General features: G+C 40.5%; 1 protein-coding gene across 3 annotated transcripts in view; it reads left to right on the forward strand.

Moving 5' to 3' along the window:
• RASA3 (RAS p21 protein activator 3) overlaps positions 1-21,912 on the forward strand; it is a 277,547-nt gene that overhangs the window by 106,845 nt on the left and 148,790 nt on the right. For all 3 annotated transcript variants that reach the window (XM_034758104.1, XM_034758102.1, XM_034758103.1), the window contains exon 2: positions 20,506-20,623. In XM_034758104.1, coding sequence (XP_034613995.1) covers positions 20,547-20,623 — 77 coding nt within the window. In that variant the 5' untranslated portion in view covers positions 20,506-20,546. The remainder of the gene's footprint in view (positions 1-20,505; positions 20,624-21,912) is intronic.

Here is a 21,912-nt window from a genome sequence, read left to right on the forward strand (position 1 = left end):
AAATATCTGTAAAACTAACTTTTCATTCTTTCAAATCCCTCTTTAAAGGCTTCTCTGCCAGAATGTATACAAAAAATTTGACAGTGGTTAGGCTGCTGGTGTGCTCAAAGCACTGATGATCATGCTGACCAATATTGTCTCTTCGTTCCTTTGTACTCTGTATTGGTCTGTCTATATTGATTAGTTGTGTCTTTTCTTATGCTTAGATTTTAGGCGCTGTTGGGTACTTTTCGTTCTGTTTGAACAGAGCCAAGAGTGGGGCCCTAGTCCACGACTGGGGATCCTAGGCTCTACGATCATACAAATAATAAATAACTGAAAACCCCTAAGAAAGCGTGTGTATCTAGAACCCTGGGTTTGTTTTTGCAATGAAAAGGCAAATACAGACTCAAAGTTTTATAAATTCCCTGCTCAGAGAAAGCCATATGGGAGACTTTTAAAACAAACAAACCAGATTTCATGACTCTTGTCCTGAAGCTCAAGGTAAGGGTTTTGATAGTAGTTTGACTACCAAGCTCGGCCTGAAAGTGTCCCATGGAAAATTGGCATTCTAGTCAGTGATGCAAAGGCGCCCATGCACAGCCACATCAGAGCTTGTGGATGTAAGGATCTTGTTCACTTAGCAAGACAAAAGCAGAATAAATAGGGAGGGAGATGTCAAGCATACGTCTAGTTTTTTGATCCAGCTAAAATGTATGCATTGGTAAGTGCCCCCAGATGGTAGAAGAAGCTGACTGAGTTTATTACAAGGCAGTTTATGAGCAGAGTTCCTTACTCGCCTTCTGTAGGGCTTGGGAGTTACCTGAGCTCTGAAGGGTAAATCTTTGTGTAGCCTATGTTTTGCTGAATAACTTAAATTCAACCCAATCACTGTCAGGGAAATAAAACCAACAAGGAGTCTGGTGGCACCTTAAAGACTAACAGATTTATTTGGGCATAAGCTTTCATGGGTAAAAACCTCACTTAGTCTTTAAGGTGCCACCAGAATCCTTGTTGGTTTTTGTAGATACAGACTAACACGGCTACCCCCTGATACTTGTCAGGGAAATGACATTCTGGTTTCTTGTTCCACACTGAGTTCCCTGAAGAGAAATCTCCTGTGCTGTGGTAAACAATTGATATAATGAAGAAAGCATAATTCATGAACAAGGATTGCTCCTTAAGAAAGGACTTCATTTTAGACAGGCCCAGTCCAGGTTTTAACATTCCTTCCTTTCCTTTAATAGGCAAATGTTTACCAGCTAAGCCCCTAAGGCAGGGGTTTCAAACTCAATTTACCTTACGGCCAGTGCCAGTCCTCAAATCCTCCCAGCGGGCCAATAATGTCACTGAAGATGGTGTTCAGAAAAAAAAAAAGTTTATATTATATTTTTTATTTCGAATTTCTTAAAAATAATAAAACTGTCATACAACTTTATATAATTCTTCACTGCCAGAGAGTTTGTGTTTGCAGACACCTGGCAACGCTTCAGTTCTGTCAGTTTGTTGATGTTTGGCCTCAGTGACTGAGCAGTTGAAACCTTCAAGAGTGCAGCAAGGTGTGCATCAGATAGTTGTGTTCAGTGTTTTGACTTACTTTTTTCCATAATGAATATAAACGACGCTGCCTCCATGGCTGACTCTGCCCAGCAACTAGTGATGGTATTTCTGGCTGGGGGAGAGGGACAATGGGAGCTGTGGGGGGGCCGTGCCTGCAGCAGACAGAGCCAGCAGTGTGGCTGCATGGGTCTCTCCTCCACGGGCCACGGTGGGGAGGTTCTTGGGCCACAGATGGCCCACAGACCGGGACTTTGAGACCCCTGCCCTGAGGAATGCATGTACCAATAGAACACTAGTATCTAAGAATGTCAGTTCTCTACATTGCCTTGCACAAGAGTACCACAGTTTCACTGCTGGGTAGGTTGATGTCTCCCTATGCTTACCTTTTCTAACCCCCAAGATAGAGGGGAATGTGTGTGAGGTTTTGGCTTTCAAAAAACTTTGCATTGTTCAGAGTAACCTAAGGCAAAGAGATGAGTCTTGCATATGGACATGAGAGGTGCCAAGGAAAACTTCCAGCCCTCATGAGTCTTAAACTTGAGAACAGAATAGTAAAGCTGTTGTGGGAGGTCTTGTTTTTGGAAGGAGAAACGTTCCTTAGTTAGCCTGGCTTTCAAGGTTATCTTGAATATGAGAAACACCATTGGTCCTGTTTAAGTGTTTAGGCTGCCTTTTTGAGCCAGGCGATTGAAAATTTTGTTCTGTCTGAACTTGGACTAAAACTTGACCAAAGGAGTGGTGAGGTTTTTTTTTTTTTTTATTAACATTGGTATTTCTGATTGAGTAGTCTTAAAGCAAAGACAATTATGGGCAACCGAATTATTGAAGAAAACAGACTATTTCTAGTTAGTTTCTTATTCTGCTGGCAATGCTTCAACTCCTAGGCAATTATCATATTTGTAATCACACATCTGGTTTTATTTTGTAAATGAAACCTTACAAATAAAGTAATAAAGTAAGTGGTCTCAGTGTTATTTTTTTATGGTGATTTGGATGATTAATGCCCTAAAACAGGGAAATGACAAATTATTCCTTTGCCATTTTTGTCTTGTTTCCACACAGTTGTGGCCCCTTGAACACAATGAAGTAGTCTGGAAACAAATTAACTAAATGAGTATCAGGTTGCTTGGTGAATACTTTGTCATTTGTAAATTTAATTTCATTTATATAGAATATTTACAGAGATTACTTCCTGCTCAGAAAACTATTCCTGGTCATGCTACAGAAATGTACAAGGACATTATACATGTTGGCCATGGATGCTGATCAGACTTCCTAGCACCACAATCATGTGAAGAACTGTTTGAAGTATGATGGTATTCTGAAACACTTAAAAGGCTCAATATAGAATTTTGGTCACATATTAATGGACACTTAAAATTAATTATGTGTATTTTCTGTTTTATATTATTCCTCTAAAAATAGCTTAAATTATTAACTGTTTGGTCCAGCACATGGAAAAACACCTCAAAGTTACTTCCTCTTGGCTGCTTTACCCATCCTTCAGTTTTGATACTCTCTCTCCCTCAACAGATGTTCAGTGATTTCAAAACTTTCAGTCTGTGTTGGGATAAAATATTTTCAGTGAGCATTTTTATATGGGGATAATCAGGAAAACTAATCTGAATTAAGTAAATGTATGAATTTAAAGTGGATTAGTTAAACTACATTAAGTCCTGTGTGGACACACTCATTCAGACTCAAAGTGGCCTTAATTCACTTACAAAAATAATATTAAAAAAAGAAACTGCACAAACCAAATGCTTTAAAAAAGGTCACAATTTATCAGTTTTAAGGAGTGCAAAAAAACCTACAGCCAGTCCCTGCACTGCTAAAAACATTAGGAAAAGTCTCAAGAACTCTTGCACCTGCAGCTTGGAAGTCACATGAGAGACATCTCAATCCAAAACAGCATTCTTCAAAATAGAAGTCAAGCTGAAAAGTAATTAAAAAGCTAACTAGTTACCCAACTGTGCTATTACTTGTTAACATGTTGATCCCAAAGGGTCTTCCACAAATCAGAAATGAAAATCAGATCAAAGGAACCGGAAAGCTTACCATCTCAGAATGCAACTGGGAAAACTGGCTAACTGTAGTGAAACCTGTTTAAGACATCACCCTTATTAGGCAGTCTCTGGTTTTAAAAGATCACTGCAAAGTGTCTTTGTGTACAAAACGGCTTCACTTTTATTAGCCACTTTTTTTAACCCCCCTGCCTCCAAGTGGCTTTTTAAATTCAGTTAAACTCAGTAGTCAAATCCAGTGACTTCAGATGTGATAGGTTTGTTAATGTAAGTTATTTTCTTCAGACCACACAATTGTTGTAAAGCAAACAGAGGAAGAAATAGACCATTTAAAAATTAGTTCAAACTAAGTTGATGCTAGTTGGAAGGGGGAAGTTCTTTGAAGAACTGGAAAGGGTTACATTCTCTTCCATCAAAAGCCTCTACCTACCCTTTATACTCATTTGTTCATCAGATTGGTGCAAAGTTTGGGGGTCCTGTCTGACCCATCACTAACCCTAGATAATTAGGTATCATTGGTAGAAAACAGCCTTCTTCCTCCAATATCTTGCTAGGAATCTGTAATCCTTTCGGATGAGGATCTGGCCACAGTTATCCATATGTTGCCACTTCCAGATGGGAGTACTGTAATTCACTGCACCTGGGACTGAATGTCAGCTTCAACAGGATGGGCTGCCATGAGTACATCACCACCGAATTCCAATACAAAGAAGGAGGGCACTAACCTGAGACTTGGGTTCATTTTCCAGCTCTGACATAGATGTCCTGTGTAACCGTGGCTCTTAGTTTCTCTGTGCTACAGTTCTCCATCTGTCATACTGGACAAGTAGCACTTCCCTATCTCACAGAGAGGTTGTGAGGATAAATGTATTAAAGATTGTGAGGTGTTCAGATATTGTGGTGATAGGATCCCTATAAATACCCAAGACTGACAATGGACTAAGGCTTTGGTCTTCACACCTTCAAACAAGGAAGCCCCTTAAATACAAATACCCACGCTTCCCAAGAAAGAAGGGAGAAGAACAGAAAATTCTATTAAGTCCACTATGGACTATGCAGATTTAATTTACCTGTGATGTGTTTATCATGGTGATGCACATTCTAAAAAACCCTAAGATAGAAATGAATGTACCCAGACATCACGCAGTACAATTGATTAACATATTTTACTTAAATAGTGTTGCCAAAAATGTGTTCCAGAGACTTTTAATGTAACTTTAGCACCCTCGTAGCCAAGATGGAGTCTGCTCTGCAGGCCGCTCTGACCAAGAGTAGCGCGCGCAGGAATGCAGCAGGAAAAATCCTCACCAGGAGCACCTGTTCCAACCCCCCCCAGAGTGAACACACCCACCCACAGGAAAAGTACAATGGATATAGGAAAGGGAAATATTTATTTACAGAGGGATTAGAGGAGAAAAACAACAAGGGGAAATATAGAGGGAGAAGTAGAACAGACCAAGGCCCCACGGGCCCAGTGGTAGCACAGTCTGAAAGGGCAGACACTGAGCAGTGTGTCTGCACACAGAGTTCAGGAGTCCTGAGCAAATTTCCAGTCCAGTAGTGAGTCTTGGGTGCTCCTGGTTGTCTTTGGCGCCAGTAAACTTTCCCCTACAAACCCCTTCAGTGCCCTCTTCTGCCGCTTTCCGCAAAGCGACACAGAACGATGACCTCCCCACTTAACTAGCTAGCAGCCTCCCTCCTTATTTCCAATGCAGAGTCACAAGCCCCAGTACTCACAGCCCCATGCAGCTCTGGGCAGCAGTGAAACTGGGTCGCGCTCCAGTCTGTCCTTGTCGGGCGATTCCTCCCTGGCACAGTGTTCCTCCTGGCTCCTGTCCTGGGGTATCCCCGATCGGCTGCCCTGTCCAGGGCTGCCCAGAGGATTCAGGGGGCCTGGGGTGAAGCAATTTTGGGGGCCCCTTCCATTAAAAAAAAGTTGCAATACTATAAAATACTCTATTCTCGTGGGGGCCCCTGCGGGGCTCGGGGCCTGGGGCAAATTGCCCCCTTGCCTCCTCGCCCCCTCTGGGCGGCCCTGTCACTGTCCTTCCCAAGCGTCAGGCAGGTTCTCTGCTGCTTCGCTTTGTGAGGGCCTGCGGGCTGCAACCCTTCTCTCTGGAGCCCCAGAGCCACATCCTGGAGTTTCCCTCCTTTCTCTCACTGCTCCCCCTCCCCACGTAGGACAAAGATTTAAAGGGGCCATGCTCTCTAAACCCCAAAGGGGTTACATTAACAAGAACATCTAATTGTAATAGCAAATGCTATCACAGCGCATACTGAGATCAACATGAATAGTCAAATGCATTTAAATTTGTGTGGAAAAAGAAGAGACTATCTGCCGCAATACAGATGACAGTAAATGGAGTAGAAGACATCTCATGGACATAATGTTCACATGTTAGTGTATGTATCAAAACAAACTGTACAAGGTAAAATTACTTCCCAACCCCTGTTGTTTTCTTATGGTTGGTTAGAACATCTCAGGGAAATGGCTGGCCTGGCTCTTGATAGCAAATTGCTTGATGTGACTGAAGTGTGACCAGCTGATGATCATTTTGAATCATTGCAAGAATGTAACGTACCATATGGTCCGGGAGAAGAATGTAGTAAAATCTCATTCTGAGGGCAAGTTAGTGATGGAATGGTAAGGGAGGTGTCATCTGAATCCGTAAAATCTTCAGAATCATAATTCCAATGGTGTCACCCTCTGTGGTGTGGCAGGCAGGGGGCACTTGCTGCCCTCCTCCCTCCCCCACCTCCACCTCCCATCATTAGGTGATCCAGTTAATGGAAATTTTTATAATTCAGTGTCTTCAAAAGTGGTTGAGTTGGGTATCACTTGAAAGCCCTTTCTCCCAGGAAAAGGGTAGTAGCAAACATGACAAACCTAGAACAATTATGTAGCTATATATTCAAGAAAATGTTTAAAAATAAACATTTTTTTCATTATACGTTAACACGGGGATGGATTGCTTATATATGACATTGATCTTGGCTAATCCTAGGAAAGTTAGCCTTGACATGTAGGATTGAAAACAATTATTTATCAAAGTCATCACCAATGTAGTCTCTGTCTAGGGCACCACTAGACACATTGTCACACTGATCCTTGTCTGTGTCACGCTTGCACATCTCCATACAAGGCAGACTACTGGCCATATATTTGAAGGATGGTGAGCATCTGGTCTTTGCACATGAGCATCTGATTAGCTGAAGGATTGATTTTTGTGGAGCGCATAACTGGTGTGATTAACTATCCTCGAAGACCTATCCAGGCCCAATAGGGGAGGGTAGTTTTGGATGCATTCGATCATCCCAGAGACATTCCATTGCTTGATAGTTTGCCCTCTTAATACCAGGTATCAATGCACCCTTTGTTGGTGGCAATTTTTCCTCTGTTTTTCTGCTTCTTGGGAAACATTCACCAACGTAGCTCTGCAAGTATCATAATGTTGGTCTTCAAATGGAATACTCTGCATGTGAGCACCTCCAGTGCACTTATGCCCTTATCAGTGTCTGTCTTTCTCTCAGCCGTTCCAGAATGAGGAGAGTGTCTTCACAGGTTGAATCAAATCAGGGGCGGCCCTCGACTAGCTGCCAGTAACTGGTGCACTAGGCAAACCATGCGATTGGTGCCCCCACCCCCAAACCCCAAGGGCAGATCTAGGCTGAGGTTTTTGGTAAACTGGGAAACATTTTGCCCCTTTTTTCCTTTTAATGTTTTTTTAAGCGTTTATTTTAAAATAAACGCTTAATTATTTGGTTTGTCTGTCCATCTGTCTGTCCAATGTTTCTGAGATCAGATAAAATAGAGACGCGAAAATTTCAGAATAGATTTGTACATGACAGCTAGATGATATTTCAGTCCGATTTCAAATAAAAATGCATTAAAAATGTTAATTTTTATTACAAATCCAAAATCATCCATTATGCTATCCTGCTTTAACTGCCATTACCATCAGAAAGAAATAAGAAAACTCTTCAATGAACTTTAGCCTGTATTTACAAAACACTCCGAATAAAAAACTGTGCTCTTAAAACATGACTTTTCTTGCTTTAAGTTTTGAAAATTCAGTCACTAGTTCTTTTAGATCCAGTTTTCCATCTATTTCATACTCTATTGACATTGTGGCAAGTCTGGCAAGTCCAACAAGTCTCTTGGTCCATTGTTGAACGCAGATATGTTTTTATCAATTTTAACTGTGAGAAGCTACGTTCCCCACTAGTTATGGAAACTGGCAAAATTGAAAGAATGCATAGAGCTATAAAAATATTTGGAAAACTGTTTGTTTGTGAAAATAACCTCACAAACTTCAATACTTCTTCAGAAGTGGAATGTTTCTTAAGTAGTCTTGAAAAAGTCTGAAGTTCACTACACAAATCTGTAGCATCAATGTCTTTTGAATTTTCATGAGTCAATGAGCCGACTCCAGTTTTATACAATATTCTCGCATATGTTTTGCTGTTTTCTTTTGCAAGCTGTGGATATCATATAGAAAGCCAATACTGACTGTAGCTGCTGCATCTGTTGAAATCTTTCGCCAACCGAGTGAATAGCAGTATCAAGGACTGTGGAGCAGAAATTCACCTTGAACCTTTGTTTTGGGTTCTCAGTGGGTGTATCTCGTCCTTCATATGAAAACTGCTGTTTCTTTTGCTGAATGGTTCAAATTCTGTCGGAAAGTCTATTTCTTCAGCAAGCTCGAGAGACTCTACCAGTGTTCTTTTGAATCCTTCATCACTTCTGAATTCCTCCAGAATATTTTTAGTTTGCTGCAGTTTTTGAATAGAAGAATATATGTTCAAGTTCTTTTCCTGAAGCTGCTTACTAGTGAGGTTAATCTCGAAAAGGATATTATACCACAAAATGAGTGAAGTCACAAATTTGAACTTGGAAAAGCCATTTGCAAGAGCTTCTGCATCTGAACGTACCATGTTGCCAGATGATCCAGTAAAGGTAGTTTCATCAGAAATTTCAATTAGGGAATCATAAATGTTTCCAAGTTCATAGTGAAGAGGCTTCAAAGCATCAATGCGACTCTCCCATCTTGTCTAAGTGGTTTCACAGTTAGAGAATTCATATGGTGAGTCAGAATCTCCCAACGGCGTGTTGAGCCTGAGAAAAACACATAAACACGTTGCACCATGTCAAAGAAACTGCTTGCCTCCAAGCAGCATCTAGCAGCATCATTGACAACCAAATGCAGAGAATGTGCACTGCAAGGAACGAAAAAGACCCTAGGATTGATCTCCATCATTCTCCTTTGCACACCATTGTCTTTACCCTTCATATTATTCCCAGTATCCTACCCTTGGCCACGTAAGTTTTCAACAGATAATGACATTGTTTCAAGCTCTTGTAGAATAGTTTGTCATAAATACTCCAGTCATCTCCTTCAGTGGTATGAAACCCAAAAAATGTTTTTATGAGCTCTTCAACATTATCTTCATCTGCAGAATTTTCCATATCCACAAAATGAATAATCGTCATTTGTTCAACATGACTCGCATCTGGTGTTCAGTCCAGAATTATTGAAAAGTCTTTTGCAGAATGGGCAGCTTCTACAATTTTAATGGCATCTGCTAAGATTTGAATGAGTTCATTCTGCATATTTTTTCCTAAGTAATGAACCTGTGTTTCATGGTCGGTTATTTTATGTAGACGCTCCTTCATCACTGGATCAAACAAAGTTGGTATTCAACACATTTTAACAAGTGTCAATTACCTGGAGTATATAATTTTTCATTTCTACCGCAGCCGTGGAATGCTAAATTTTGCCCACCGAGAACTCTCACTAAAGCAATCAGACACTCTTATATTTGTTGTCAATATTCTTCTTTTTCCTTGATCACACGTAAATTTTCTTCATCAATAGTTTTTCCTTTTTTCAATCGTAATTCAAGGTCTTTCCAATTTTGAAAACATTCCAAATGTTCTGTACCATTTTCATGTTGAGAGAATTGAAGATACGTTTTTCCAGTCCTTCAAACCATTTTCAGTAAGTGATGTATCAATTACTTGATTTCTAAACAACTTGCAGCAAAAGCAAAACACAGAGTCCTTCAACACTGAATATTGTAACTAGTTTCGATGAATTTCTTCCCCATTCATGAGTTTCCTCTTGTAATGCTGAGCAGAGTTTTCTTTTATTTCCAGACTTAGGGAAGGGAAATTCATGAACTTGTTCGGGTCCATGTTGCACGAGAATTTGTCATACACTGTCATCACATGTGGGCCATGTAGCTGGGTCCCCATTCTGTAACTTGTTTGTAACTTCCTCATCCTTTCTTCCTTCTACTTCATTTACTTCAATTTCTGCATGGGTCTCTGAAGGTGAATAAATTTTCTTACTTCCATATCAGTCTGATGCTGTGAGCTTCCTTCATCTAGAAGTAAGTTTCCATCATCTTGAGTTTCCAAACTGCTTTTTTTGTGGATATGATATACCTTCATCTTGATGTTTCAAACTGCTTCCATGCGGATGTGAGCTAATCTCCTCTCCAAATAAAATTCCTTCATCTGGATGCTGTGAACTGCTTCCATCTTTATTTGGATTAAAGAGAAGATATTTCAGGAAGGATCCCTATTGTTTTGCTTGGTCCTTTTCCTTCTCAGCCTTTTGTTTGATACTCGGCTCCTGAGGGTTTTCTTTTTCTGCCATGGGGCATTTGAATATTATGTATTGTGCTCCCGACTGCAAGCAGCACAGCGTTAAGGATGGCTGACATACCCCCACCTCATGGTTGGCGATTTAAACCACATTGCAGCCATCCCAACTGTTTTTTCACTGCTTAAAGGTTCAGTGATTAGTAACATGCACTCACCTATTAAAACAGAGCATTTATATGGAAACAAAATGACCTTTTCGACATTATAACCAGACACCGGTTGTTTGGAAAGTAATCCCCTTCCTCACGGTTACCCGCTTGGAGTGTGACATCATCACTTTCTTGGTCTATTAAGCATTAATGCTGTTACTTTTCTTTTATGGATCTTATTTATTACATGTGAATCAGTTATAAAAAGAAAAGTTCATCATTTCACAGCCCAATAATAACGCTTAAAGATACTCACATTTTGGATTTATAATGCTGAGAGATGTTATTCTTTATTCTTTGGCACGAAGAAACACAATTTTCTACAGTAGTCGCTCAATTCTTAACCATCTACCTGCGATGTGTTTGTGAAAATGACCGTTTGACATGTATCAACTTGTGATATCTCCGCTCTACATGAATTTCCGGCTATATGACCTTGATGTATATTCGAGTTAGGTGTCACTAGCATTGCAGCTATTGCCGCTGGCAGATGTGTTTCATTTTGGCTGAGTTATTGCTTATCAAAATTGCGGAGTGGGCCATCTTGACCCCACGTCGCAAATTTGGAAAAAAAAAATCACTAAAATATTTATTTTTGCAATAAATAAGATTTGACATATTAATAACTTCTCAGAAATGTAGAGAAATAAACTATAATTCATATTCCCTGTGTGCACGGGAATTGAAATAATAACATCTTCGTTATTTTATTCGTATTTTTTTCATTTTTTATTTTTTTTATTTTTTCCCCTCGACTTTGGCACCCCATTTAACTTGGCACCCTAGGCGACCGCCTAGTTCGCCTATATGGACGGGCCACCCCTGAATCAAATGCCTTCCAGTAAGATAATTTGGTCTTTCTGACCAACTTTCCAGTGGTGGCACAGCCTGAAAGGGTGTAGAAGCCTGGCAGTGCAGTGGCTTTTAATGGTCCAAATGATAAGAGCACATCTCTGAGGGATATACAGTGATTCTGTTACCCAGCAGCTAGCACAAAAACAGTCTTACAGTAGTCGTGGGTAGAGTCTCACAGAGTGTGCTAGAACAGCTGTTGTACAAAGAGTTTAGTAGCAGAGAGCTAGAACAGCTGTTGTACAAAGAGTTTAGTAGCAGAGTGCTAGAACAGCTGTTGTGCAAAGAGTTTAGTAGCATTTCTCTCCATATTCAGTGATTTTGGGGCGGGGGGTGCCTCTGGAGTTGTTTTAATGCTGTATGATTGAATGACCATTTATATCCTTGATATTGCCACTGTTATACAATTGCAACAAATCTTGTACGAAGTATGTCATGTAAGCTGTCAATGGAAACGTTATGATTTGCTAAGTATGATTATCCTGTTTATATGCATGTATCATTTTGTATTTGAAGTTAGGATTATTGGCTATATACTAGCATCATACATATGTGTTCTATTCCTGGGTCACACCCACCAGGTGAAATTTACATTAAAGCCAGACAACTATATATTAGCTCTCACAATGGGCCATAGAAGAAACTCATTTCACCCAAATAGCTCTTCCTGTGGATGCCATAGCAAGGATATGTCTGCTCCTGTGAGTCATCAAGCCATGTAAGGGCATACAATATGCTCAAGTGACTCTGGGCTCCAACTTAGGCCAGTAACTTTTCCATAAACAGAGACAGTAAATTTCCAGGAATATGGCAGAGGATATAAAAGACTCCTAAGATCTCCGTTTTGCCTCTTTCCTTCCCTGGTTCTCTTAATTGTTGATTTACAATTTAAAACTATGGACTGAGGATCTTCCAAAAGATTGGAAGATCATCAGAGAGACTTTACAAGCCAGCAGTCTCTTCCATCACTGCTACAAACCTGATATAAGGACTTTGTAATTATTTGTATATATATAATGTGTTAACCATTATTAATTCTCTTCTTCTTTCCTTTTATTATTAAAACTTTAACTTTTAGTTACCATAGGATTGGCATCAGTGTGATTATTGGGTAAGATCTGAGTTATATATTGACTTGGCTAAGTGGCTGATCTCTTGCGATTAGCATATATGCCTCGGAGGGATGGACACTCTCCCGATCATGGGGAGCGTTCCTGGCTGGGGGTTGTAGAGCTGTTTGTGGTCAGAAAAGGTAGAGGAGGAAATAGCCTCTCCATTGGTGGCGCTGATATTTGCGGAGACATTCATAACATGAGCTGTGATGTAGTGGATGGTGCCAAAAGGATTATTTCAGTACTACAGGTATGGTTCCCTCCATTAGCAATAGATCGACCGGGACAATTAGAGCTTCTATTGTTGGTGCCAACTCTGATGGTTTGGGCATTGAGATGTCTCTACTGGATGTAGATACCACAGTTGTCTCAAAGTCCTTTGGTGCCAAACCAGAGGTTGACACATGACATTTGCTCGTATACTGTGAGAGTGCATTGTGTTATGCCCCTGGGAGGAGAGGGAAAGCAAGTGGCCTTTTTCAGTTCTCTACTTCTCTTGTCTTCGGAGAAGATTGGTGTCGAGAGTTATGTTGAGTGCAATGCACTGATCTCCCTTGCATCTGAGTTGCTGTTGTGGTACCAGACAGTGGTACCAGAGGTGCTCTTGGTACCAAATTGGTTTTTGGTTGCTTTGGCCCTGGCCCTGACAATGCCAGGGCCATACTCTTACTGGCTTGGGCATCTTCTGCCTGCTGGTTAGGGGGGTGATTAGACTGATTTTCTTTGTGGAAAAATCCCATCTTGTAGCACAGTCTTCAGTCCCAAGGATCTAACGTGCTTTTCATGGATTGCTCTGGAAGATACTATTTCAGACTGATGTCCCTATATTTTCTTGTCTTTGTGAAGAATGATTGGCAGATCAATCAGTGATTAGGCACATGGATCTCAACAGGGTAAAATAGCAGCTGTCTGTTGAGGAGAATTAAACTGTTAGAAGACAGGCAGGTCTGAAAACATGATGGTTTTGTATCGCCATTATGGATGGTAGTGTCATGAGGCACCAAATGGAATTAATAAAATCTTTGGGGGTTTGTGGAAATAAAAACAAAAGGGAAAAGAGAGAATTGTTAGGTAAATCGGGGCTTAATTTCTACTAAGCTAAGGATATGTATGGTTCCGTTCTCCAGCCATATGCGGTAGGAGGGAACTGAGGGACAGTTACAACAGGTCTACCTTTTATGCCCTCTGGGTTGGAGGTAGAAGGACATGCGGAATGTAGCCACGGCCAGATGGGCACTGCAGTTCAGAGATTCTGATCTTGTATGCACAAGGCACGTAGTGACCAATACAGACAAATACTTGAAGACGCATTCCAGTTTTGGAAAGATGGAGTTTGTGAAGGCAAAGGAATAGTCCAAAGGAGATGTTTGTCTGAGACAACTGGAGTTGACAAGACAGTGGGAGAAGTGAGGGGGTTTGGGGAATTGTGCACACAAATGTGGTTGAAACAAATTTGTTCTGATGTGACAAATTATATTTTTAACTTGATCCTCATAACAAAACAAACAATTCTATCCTGTAACATGCTGGCAGGTAATGACTTACATTAAGAGCAGATCAGCTAAAAATCTGGTTCTCCAGACTCTGGAATCGCTTCACAGATGGCTATGTGTGACCTGATTTAGAAATCTAATAGTCTGCCTTTTTGTTGTTGAACCGGTAAGCGTGTGTGTGGGGGCGTGTGTGCATGCTATGGATTTTTGCTCTATTTAATATCAAGCTAAAGCATTAAAGCAACAAAGATAAACCTATTCAAAGAAATTGAATATTTATAATCACAACTGGCTTTTTAAATAGATTTCATTTTTACATATTGCTTGATTAGATAACATTGGATTTTTGATTTACCCTCAACATAAGAAAATTGCGGTGATCTTAAAGGCATTGTTACATAAAGGAAGAAGGTAGGAAAAACAATAATACCTTGAGTTTAGGATATTATAAATGAGGTGCAATAGTATAATTGTCCTTGAGTATGCCTACCAATTTTGTGGATTTAATCAATTTCCTATTTTAAAATGTTTCTCTCATCCCTTCATCTTTGTGAAAGACAACGCATATGGTGTAGCTGACCATGCACAGATGCCTTATTCATAGCCAGTTGGACAAAGCGCTGTTAAATGCACAAAGTAAATAAATTTTAAAAACAATTTTTTTCCAAAATTTGTTACATTAGTTTTGGATGTTGCCTTGTAACTAAAGATGGTTAAAATTCAGACAGTTATGAGTTGATTGTTTTAATAGTCCAGAGAAGTATTTATTTCATCAATGCATATTGATTTACTAATATTTTGCAATGCCTAAAATAACAAAAGAAATTGCCACATGCAATAAAGGGATGATGTGCATCATCAGCCTCCGGTGATCAATATACATATATTTCTAAAAGTCAGCACATGTTTCAGAAATATCATTGTACACCTGAGCATTTCTCTATATTATTGCAAGCCTAGCTAAATGGAATACTAAAATAGGGAAAGAATGGCTTACATCTTAGTGGCATTTAACCTTACGTTGTGTCCTATTTGCAGATTTGTTAGGGTCAGGGCCAGCTCTAACTTTTTTGCCGCCACAAGCAAAAAAAAGAAAGAGTGCCGCCCTCCATAGCGCCGCCATAACACCCCCCCCCTCAGCACCCCGCTCCCCCCCCCCCCCCCCCGCCCCCCCCCCCGCCTCCCCCCGCGCGCCGCCGCACCCCCCAGGCCCCCACGGAGCGCCGCTGAACACCCCCCCACACACACACCGCAGAGCACTGTGCTGCCCAACTCTCCTGCCGCCCCACACACCTCCCGCCGATCGCCGCTAAACACCCCCACCGCCAAGCCGCGCTGACGAACACCCCCCAGAGCGCCGCTGCAGAATCCCCCCACCCCAGCTGTCAAAACAAAAACAACCCACCCCACCCTCAGCGCTGCCCAACCGAACCCCTCCCCCCCAAAAAAACCCTGAGCGCCCCCTGCCACCCCAATATTGGCCACCCCTTACCAGGTGCCGCCCCAAGCACGTGCTTGGTCGGCTGGTGCCTGGAGCCGGCCCTGGTTAGGGTCTGATCATCTCATCCTGAGTTACTCAGGCAAGGGGTTCTAAACATGAAGAATACTTTCAGCATAAATGATGATGAAAATATATCAATCTGCCATTACATTTTCGACTCGTTGCTGATTCATGCACATTTTATGGGGAGTGAAAATAAAAGCTTGAAAGATGTTTTGTTCGAAACCTCAAAGTAGAAGTTAGAATTTCTGGTAATGATAGAACTGTGTGTTTGGGAGGAGGTTAGCTTACACCATCATTTTGTTTTATTCTGGACATGCTTGCAAGTGAGATTGTTCAGAGGATATGTACTGAGTACAATAGAAGCAAAGTGAATCATTGTTGATGATAGCTTGTGTATATATTGCCCTTTTCAGATTGTTTTTTGTTTCTGTCCTTGAGTTTCTCTGCCCACTGCCTGAAATTGAATGCCAGGGTGTAGAAAGCTCAGCTGTTTTTTCACTGATTTTGTTTGCCTAAGCCTAAGGGGATTGATTTCCCTTTCATCCACTCAATAAATCAAATGTATCCAATATAAGTTGTTTCCTAGTGCTGGATGATCTCAAAACATAAAGCTGGTGGGATACATAACTAAATTTACCTTAAGGGGTGTAGTGTTATAAGTGCTATTGCACTTTATACACTCATATGCTATCTTATATTATGGGTATTTAGTTGTGCAAAGATTGGCATATTTCACTCCAAAAGGCCAGAAAATTACAGATTTCAGAGGCCTGATTTACATGGATCTTCCCCCTCTCCCCCAATCCCAGTGGAACTGTCCATAATATCTGCACCCAAACTTGGCAGAGCCACATAAGACCAGATCCCTCCAACTCTCCAGGATACTTGCTAGCATTACTCCATTTCAGCAGCAGTATCATGGCCTCTTGGGGAGGCACTGGGCAGGTTGGTAGCTGTATTATTTCACCATCTCCCTCCATTCCCTCCATGTGAATTCCAGACCTGTGCAATGTGGTGTGTAAGTGTGTGTAATCTTGAAGGTTAAATGTGGATGCATTGGTATCTGACAACATAGGTAATATTGCAAAGGGGGGAGGAAGGGAAGGAAATAGTGCAAAATATGTTTTTGTTCAACAGATAAGTGTTAGATGACTCAAAACATTGACAATTATTTTTAAGCTTTTTCTTTTTTCTTTTGGGACCATCTTTTTGGATGTTTGTTTAGGAGTCTCTTCCCACACCTACAAAAAGAAAAAAATAAAATCTTATTTTGCTTCTCGTTCTGTTTTAGCAGGTGCATGTCCCTAGGCACCTAAGCAGTATTCTCTTTCACCTCATGTGCCATCTGCCATGGGAGCCCTTATCCCTTGCCTTGCTTCATCCCTCTTCCTAAGCAAGAAGGGACTCATGAATTTTGGAGTGAGGAGGGAGCTGAGTGAGAGTTGGGAAGACAAATTCCTCCCTCTTCGTTCTAGGTTATTGTGTTTCTCTGTTCTGACATCTCTTCGTACGCCACCACTTTCTCTATGCTGCATGGAGAGGGCAGTTCTCGCTTAAGCTGTAATTACACTCCATACCAGCAGGGGAAGTCAGCATCACAGATACTGTACTGCAGTCCACTCAGTTGCAGAGCCAGTCCAAAATGTCTTAATTTTGGATGTGAATAATTAATTTGCTTTGCTAGTACTGACTCTCATTGACTTCAGTGGCCTTTAGACCAGACCTATGCATAATGCAATGGGTCTACAGCAGCTGGAATAGAAGAAATTGGGAAAAGTATTGAGTGTCACTTTCCCAGACCTGAGGAAGAGCTCTGTCTAGCTCAAAAACTTCTCTCTCATCAACAGAAGTTGGTTCAATGAAAGATAGTATCTCCCCTACCTTGTCTCTCTAACATAGTGAGTTAATCAGTGTTTTTGTTTCGGACCAACAAATGCGAACAGAATTGTTCAGCTCCAGTGACAGTAGTGAGAGAACCCCAAAGAAGGAAATTTTGTTTAAATTATACTATACACCAGCTGAAATTCGACAGGGGCTTGTTTTGTTGACATTGAATGTCTGGCTTGAGGGCTAAGAGTCCTGAGGTGTTGCTTGATTTTTCTGACTGCTCACTAAACAATTCAGATTATTGTTCTTGTATAAGACCCTAAGTAGTTATTTGGTATATGTTGGTATATGGTATATTCAGTTAACACAGAAATAGTGTGGCGTAGGGTTTGACTCTCTTCGGTTAAGTCAGTAACATGATTGGTAAGTGGGAATGATCAGTTAGCTCCTTGTTTATAGCCTCCATGATTTGTCAAGGTCTTCAATGTGGAAGAAGAAAAATCACAAGTTCCCTCTTTTCTTCCTCTGTGCCTCTAATTCAGATACTTTCGCTGAAGGGCAATGATAAACAGCATTTTCAGTCCCGATGAGTTTTCCTTGTCAAATAAAACTTTGAGACCCAGTAACCACTGTTTTTTTTTTTTTTTTTATTAGAATCCAAATACATCACTACTTCTGCATTCTCCTTATCTTTATACTGTAATTCTTGTATTAAAAAGCAACAAAATGGGCTTCAAATTAAAGTTTGCTATTTTAGAATTTAAGTGGTTTATAATACTAGAGAGGACATTGTCTATCACAGAAAACTATTCAAAAATCAAGAGTTTCTGAAAAGAGGCCATTTTAGGAGAGGAGAAAATTCACAAATTTAGTCTACGTTGTTTTCCTTTTAAAAAAATGTTTCTAATTGGAAAATTGAAAAGTTTCCTCGTAATATGCTCAGCCCCCACAAGGGAGGTTTCCTTATTACCCTCTATGATGCTTCCTGTTGACTCCCTCTGGAGGGAGCTTCAGCCAGAAAGGCGCTGGCCCAGCATACAATTAAAGGGGAAACTAGAAAGGAAAATCCTCCCTGGGACTTGGAGGAGGTGAGGCTAAGGCAGAGAGAAAAAGAAGTTTCCTTGAACATAGTCTATGATGTAATAAATCAGGGGATGGCAACCTTTCAGAAGTGGTGTGCCGAGTCTTCATTTATTCACTCTAATTTTAAGGTTTCCCGTGCCAGTAATAAATTTTAATGTTTTTAGAAGGTCTCTTTAAGTCTATAATATGTAACTAAATTATTGTATGTAAAATAAATGAGGTCTGTAAAATGTTTAAGAAGCTTCATTTAAAATTAAATTAAAATGCAGAGCCCCCCAGACCGGTGGCCAGAACCCGGGCAGTGTGAGTGCCACTGAAAATCAGCTCGCGTGCCACCTTTGGCACGCATGCCATAGGTTGCCTACCCCTGTAGTAAATTGTACAAACCCAATGTAATTTGTCTCCTGACTTTTCTATAAGTGGAAGAACGCACTGAGGCATTACCATGCGGCATCAGCTAGGTCTTAGAGAAGTTAACTTTTTTTAATTTAAAAAAGAAAAATAAAACAAACTTGAAATATAGCTTTATTGGCCACATTGTAACACTTCAAATTGTGTTTATCATCTTTCAGCTATAAAAATAAAGGGTTAAAAGTCTGTCAAACTACATAGCTTTGTACATTCTAGCTTTTAAGTGTAGAAAATTATTAAAGATTTGTTATGTTAAGTCTTCAGGTGTTGGTCTTGGCGATCAAATGCACATCATTTTGGGTGGCATTCTTACTGTAATAGGTCAAATGCAGAGATGCTATGATGCAAGTTAAATCGTAAATGAGTGTAAATTACATCCCAAGGGGACACACAGGTTGTCCTGTGGTCAAGAAAGATGTTACAACCTAAACCACCTTTTGCCTTCCTGTTAAAGTAGAAGATGGGAGCCTGCTTAATCTTCTTTTCCCGTGAATTGCTTTTACTGCTACAACTCATTTTTTCCAACATTAGCATGGAAGTTGCATCCATTTGCTGATTCATTTAAATGACCATTTAGATCCACCTCTGAATGTGGCTTAATGTCTGCAGAGATTGTGTGTCTCAAAATGAGATTGGGATGAAGTGAGATTGGTCCTGTTAGTGAAGCTATGCGAGAATTGGGGACTGAAAAAGATTTTTTTTCTCCTAGAACTGACTTGCACTGAACTGCAGATGCCTGATAAATAGGCTACACTTGTTCCTGTCGCTTAGATAGAAGACAGGAGTGAAATCTATGTTCACAAATAAGCTTTGCTCTCTGATCTTGCCTTTTCTCTTATATTTTATCAGTGGAGCATGCTCTAGTGCATGTGACATCTGATAACAATCTGTAGGTACCATAGAAGTGCAAACAAGAGCACATGCAGAGTGAACGCTTCCTTAAGCTCTCAGAGGAGTTAGGGCTTGGCCTTGAAGTCAAAACACTTGCCAAGTGGTGCTAAGGTGTTTCAATGAAGCTGTGGGGAGAGTTATCTGATTTCTTTTCCTAGGCTTTTGTTTGGACTGTCACTGTGCCAAGCAATCTTAGTTTGCAATTTTGCTTGTTGATGGACCTGTAGAGGGAGAGACTACTATTCCAGTCTCATTTCTGGGTTTAAAAAAAATAATCTGAATTTTATACTGCTGTGTCTTTGTCTATCCTCCATTCTCCAGCCCTATTCTTTTAGATACAGGATATGTAATTGTTTCTTGTTGCAGTTTTGAAATAATCAAAGACGTATTGTCTAACAAATTAATTTTAATGCCGGGCACTTAAACAGTACCTCTGTCCAAAGAACTTCGGGGGGTTTACAAGCATTAATTAAACTTCAAAGCACCTTATGAGATAAGTGTTGTTACACTCCATGTTCCGGTGCCTCATTTATGTGACTTCTCATGCTAACATGTTGGAGAGTAGCAGAGCTGTAGATAAAATCCTTATTTGCAGTCTCTTGTGGTTTGAAAATTTTATCCCAAACTCTGTTTTATCAAAAATGACTTGGGTGTCTAAGCTTCATTGAAAGTCAATGGGATTTAAGGTGCAGAGTTGTATTTTCATAAGTGACTTAAGTGCTTTTGAATTTTTTTCTCCGTTATCATTGCCATATTGCAGCATACTGCCTGCCATTCTACGTGAGCATTGCTCCTGTCAGAGGACTGAAAATATTCTTCTAAATAAAGACGTGGTAGGAAGCATTGTAGAGCAAATAAAAAAGTAATGTGTATAATTTTTAATATAACCATTGATATACTGTCAATATCTGCTCATATTTAAAGTTTGCTTTGAATTTTTTTGTCTTTAGGAGAAGCCAAAAATCTTCCTACGTATCCGGGGCCAAACAAGATGAGGGATTGCTACTGTACTGTAAACCTGGACCAGGAGGAGGTTTTCAGGACCAAAATAGTGGAGAAATCACTATGGTAACAAATATTTCTTGTGTGCAGATATATTCAGTCAGTTCTTTTAACACTCTAGAACATTTCTGTTTATATTATATTTCTATAGTATTCCAAATAGATCCTTTGGTGGGATGGAGAAGAACATAGCTGATTTTTTTTAATTGTACGATTATAATAATAGCATTATTATGGACCTCATGGCCTGGCATCTAACTATATGTTTTTATCATTTACATGTGAAGATGTTCTTGTCCTGAGAGGAAGCACATAATTAGTTTCCAAGGAGGTTACAGTTAATGCAGCTCTCTAGGTTACTTGCTTTTGAACTTCCTTTATGCTTTTTAGCTGTCAGTTTAACTGTGCCATTTAATCCAACTGTCAGGGATTTTTCCTTCATACTGTTATTATATAACTGCTGCTCTATCAGAGCTGAAAACCACAGTGGGGTTTTGTTCTGCACATTCCTGGAGGTGCAAAAGTGGGGGAGAGGGTAATTAGACTACAAGAAAGGGAAAAGCAGTTACAGCGAAATCCTGAGATGGCAGGTACAGTGCTAAGTTTTCTGAGATCCCTCTCTCCTGCAGCTGGCCAGCTTTGCTCTTTTGAGAGGCAGTTAGTTGGTGGTGAATGGGAGTGTTTCCTTCTCCTCCAGCCACTTCGAAACTACTAGATCACTTGGGTATTCAGGCAAAGCAAGAGCAAAAAGGGGTTTCAGAAGTCAGATTTTTTTCTCTGCGTTCCCTACTTGCTGGATAACTGTCTCCTGGGAGGAAGGTGTGGAATGCTTTTTCCCTAGTGACACATCCTAAGATGCTGACCCCCTTATTAGAATCTAGTTGTCCTCTTTCTCCAGGCACTTACTGGCCTCCTTGGTGGTAGTGCTCTTCATTATACCCACTGCTGCTGACCTATGATCTTGTGGCTAAAGCCTTGTCTACCTTCAACATCTGAATCGACTGTAACTATCAGATTATAGCTGCACTGATGCTTGCCTGTAGTGCAGACAGAAAAAACAGCTATTTGCACTGGGGCAGTTTGCCATGGTTTAATGCACCACCAGTGCCAATAGGCTGTCCACACTAGGAATTTGCATCAGTGCAGCTACAGTGATGGCTGCCTTTGGGATAAATCCCCAATATAAGCAATGCCTAAAACATAGGCTTGGAAGTTGGGAGAAATAGCTTCTAAGGTGCTCCCGTACCGTGTGATAGGTATAGTATAAAACTAAACTAGCCAGGAGTAAAATAGTAGAATGGAATGGAATAGGTACAGACTCACAGCAAGGAGTGGAACTTCTGTTGGGGCCCAAA

The sequence above is a fragment of the Trachemys scripta genome, chromosome 1 (assembly GCF_013100865.1).
Source record: "Trachemys scripta elegans isolate TJP31775 chromosome 1, CAS_Tse_1.0, whole genome shotgun sequence".
Classification (NCBI taxonomy): Eukaryota; Metazoa; Chordata; order Testudines; family Emydidae; genus Trachemys; species Trachemys scripta.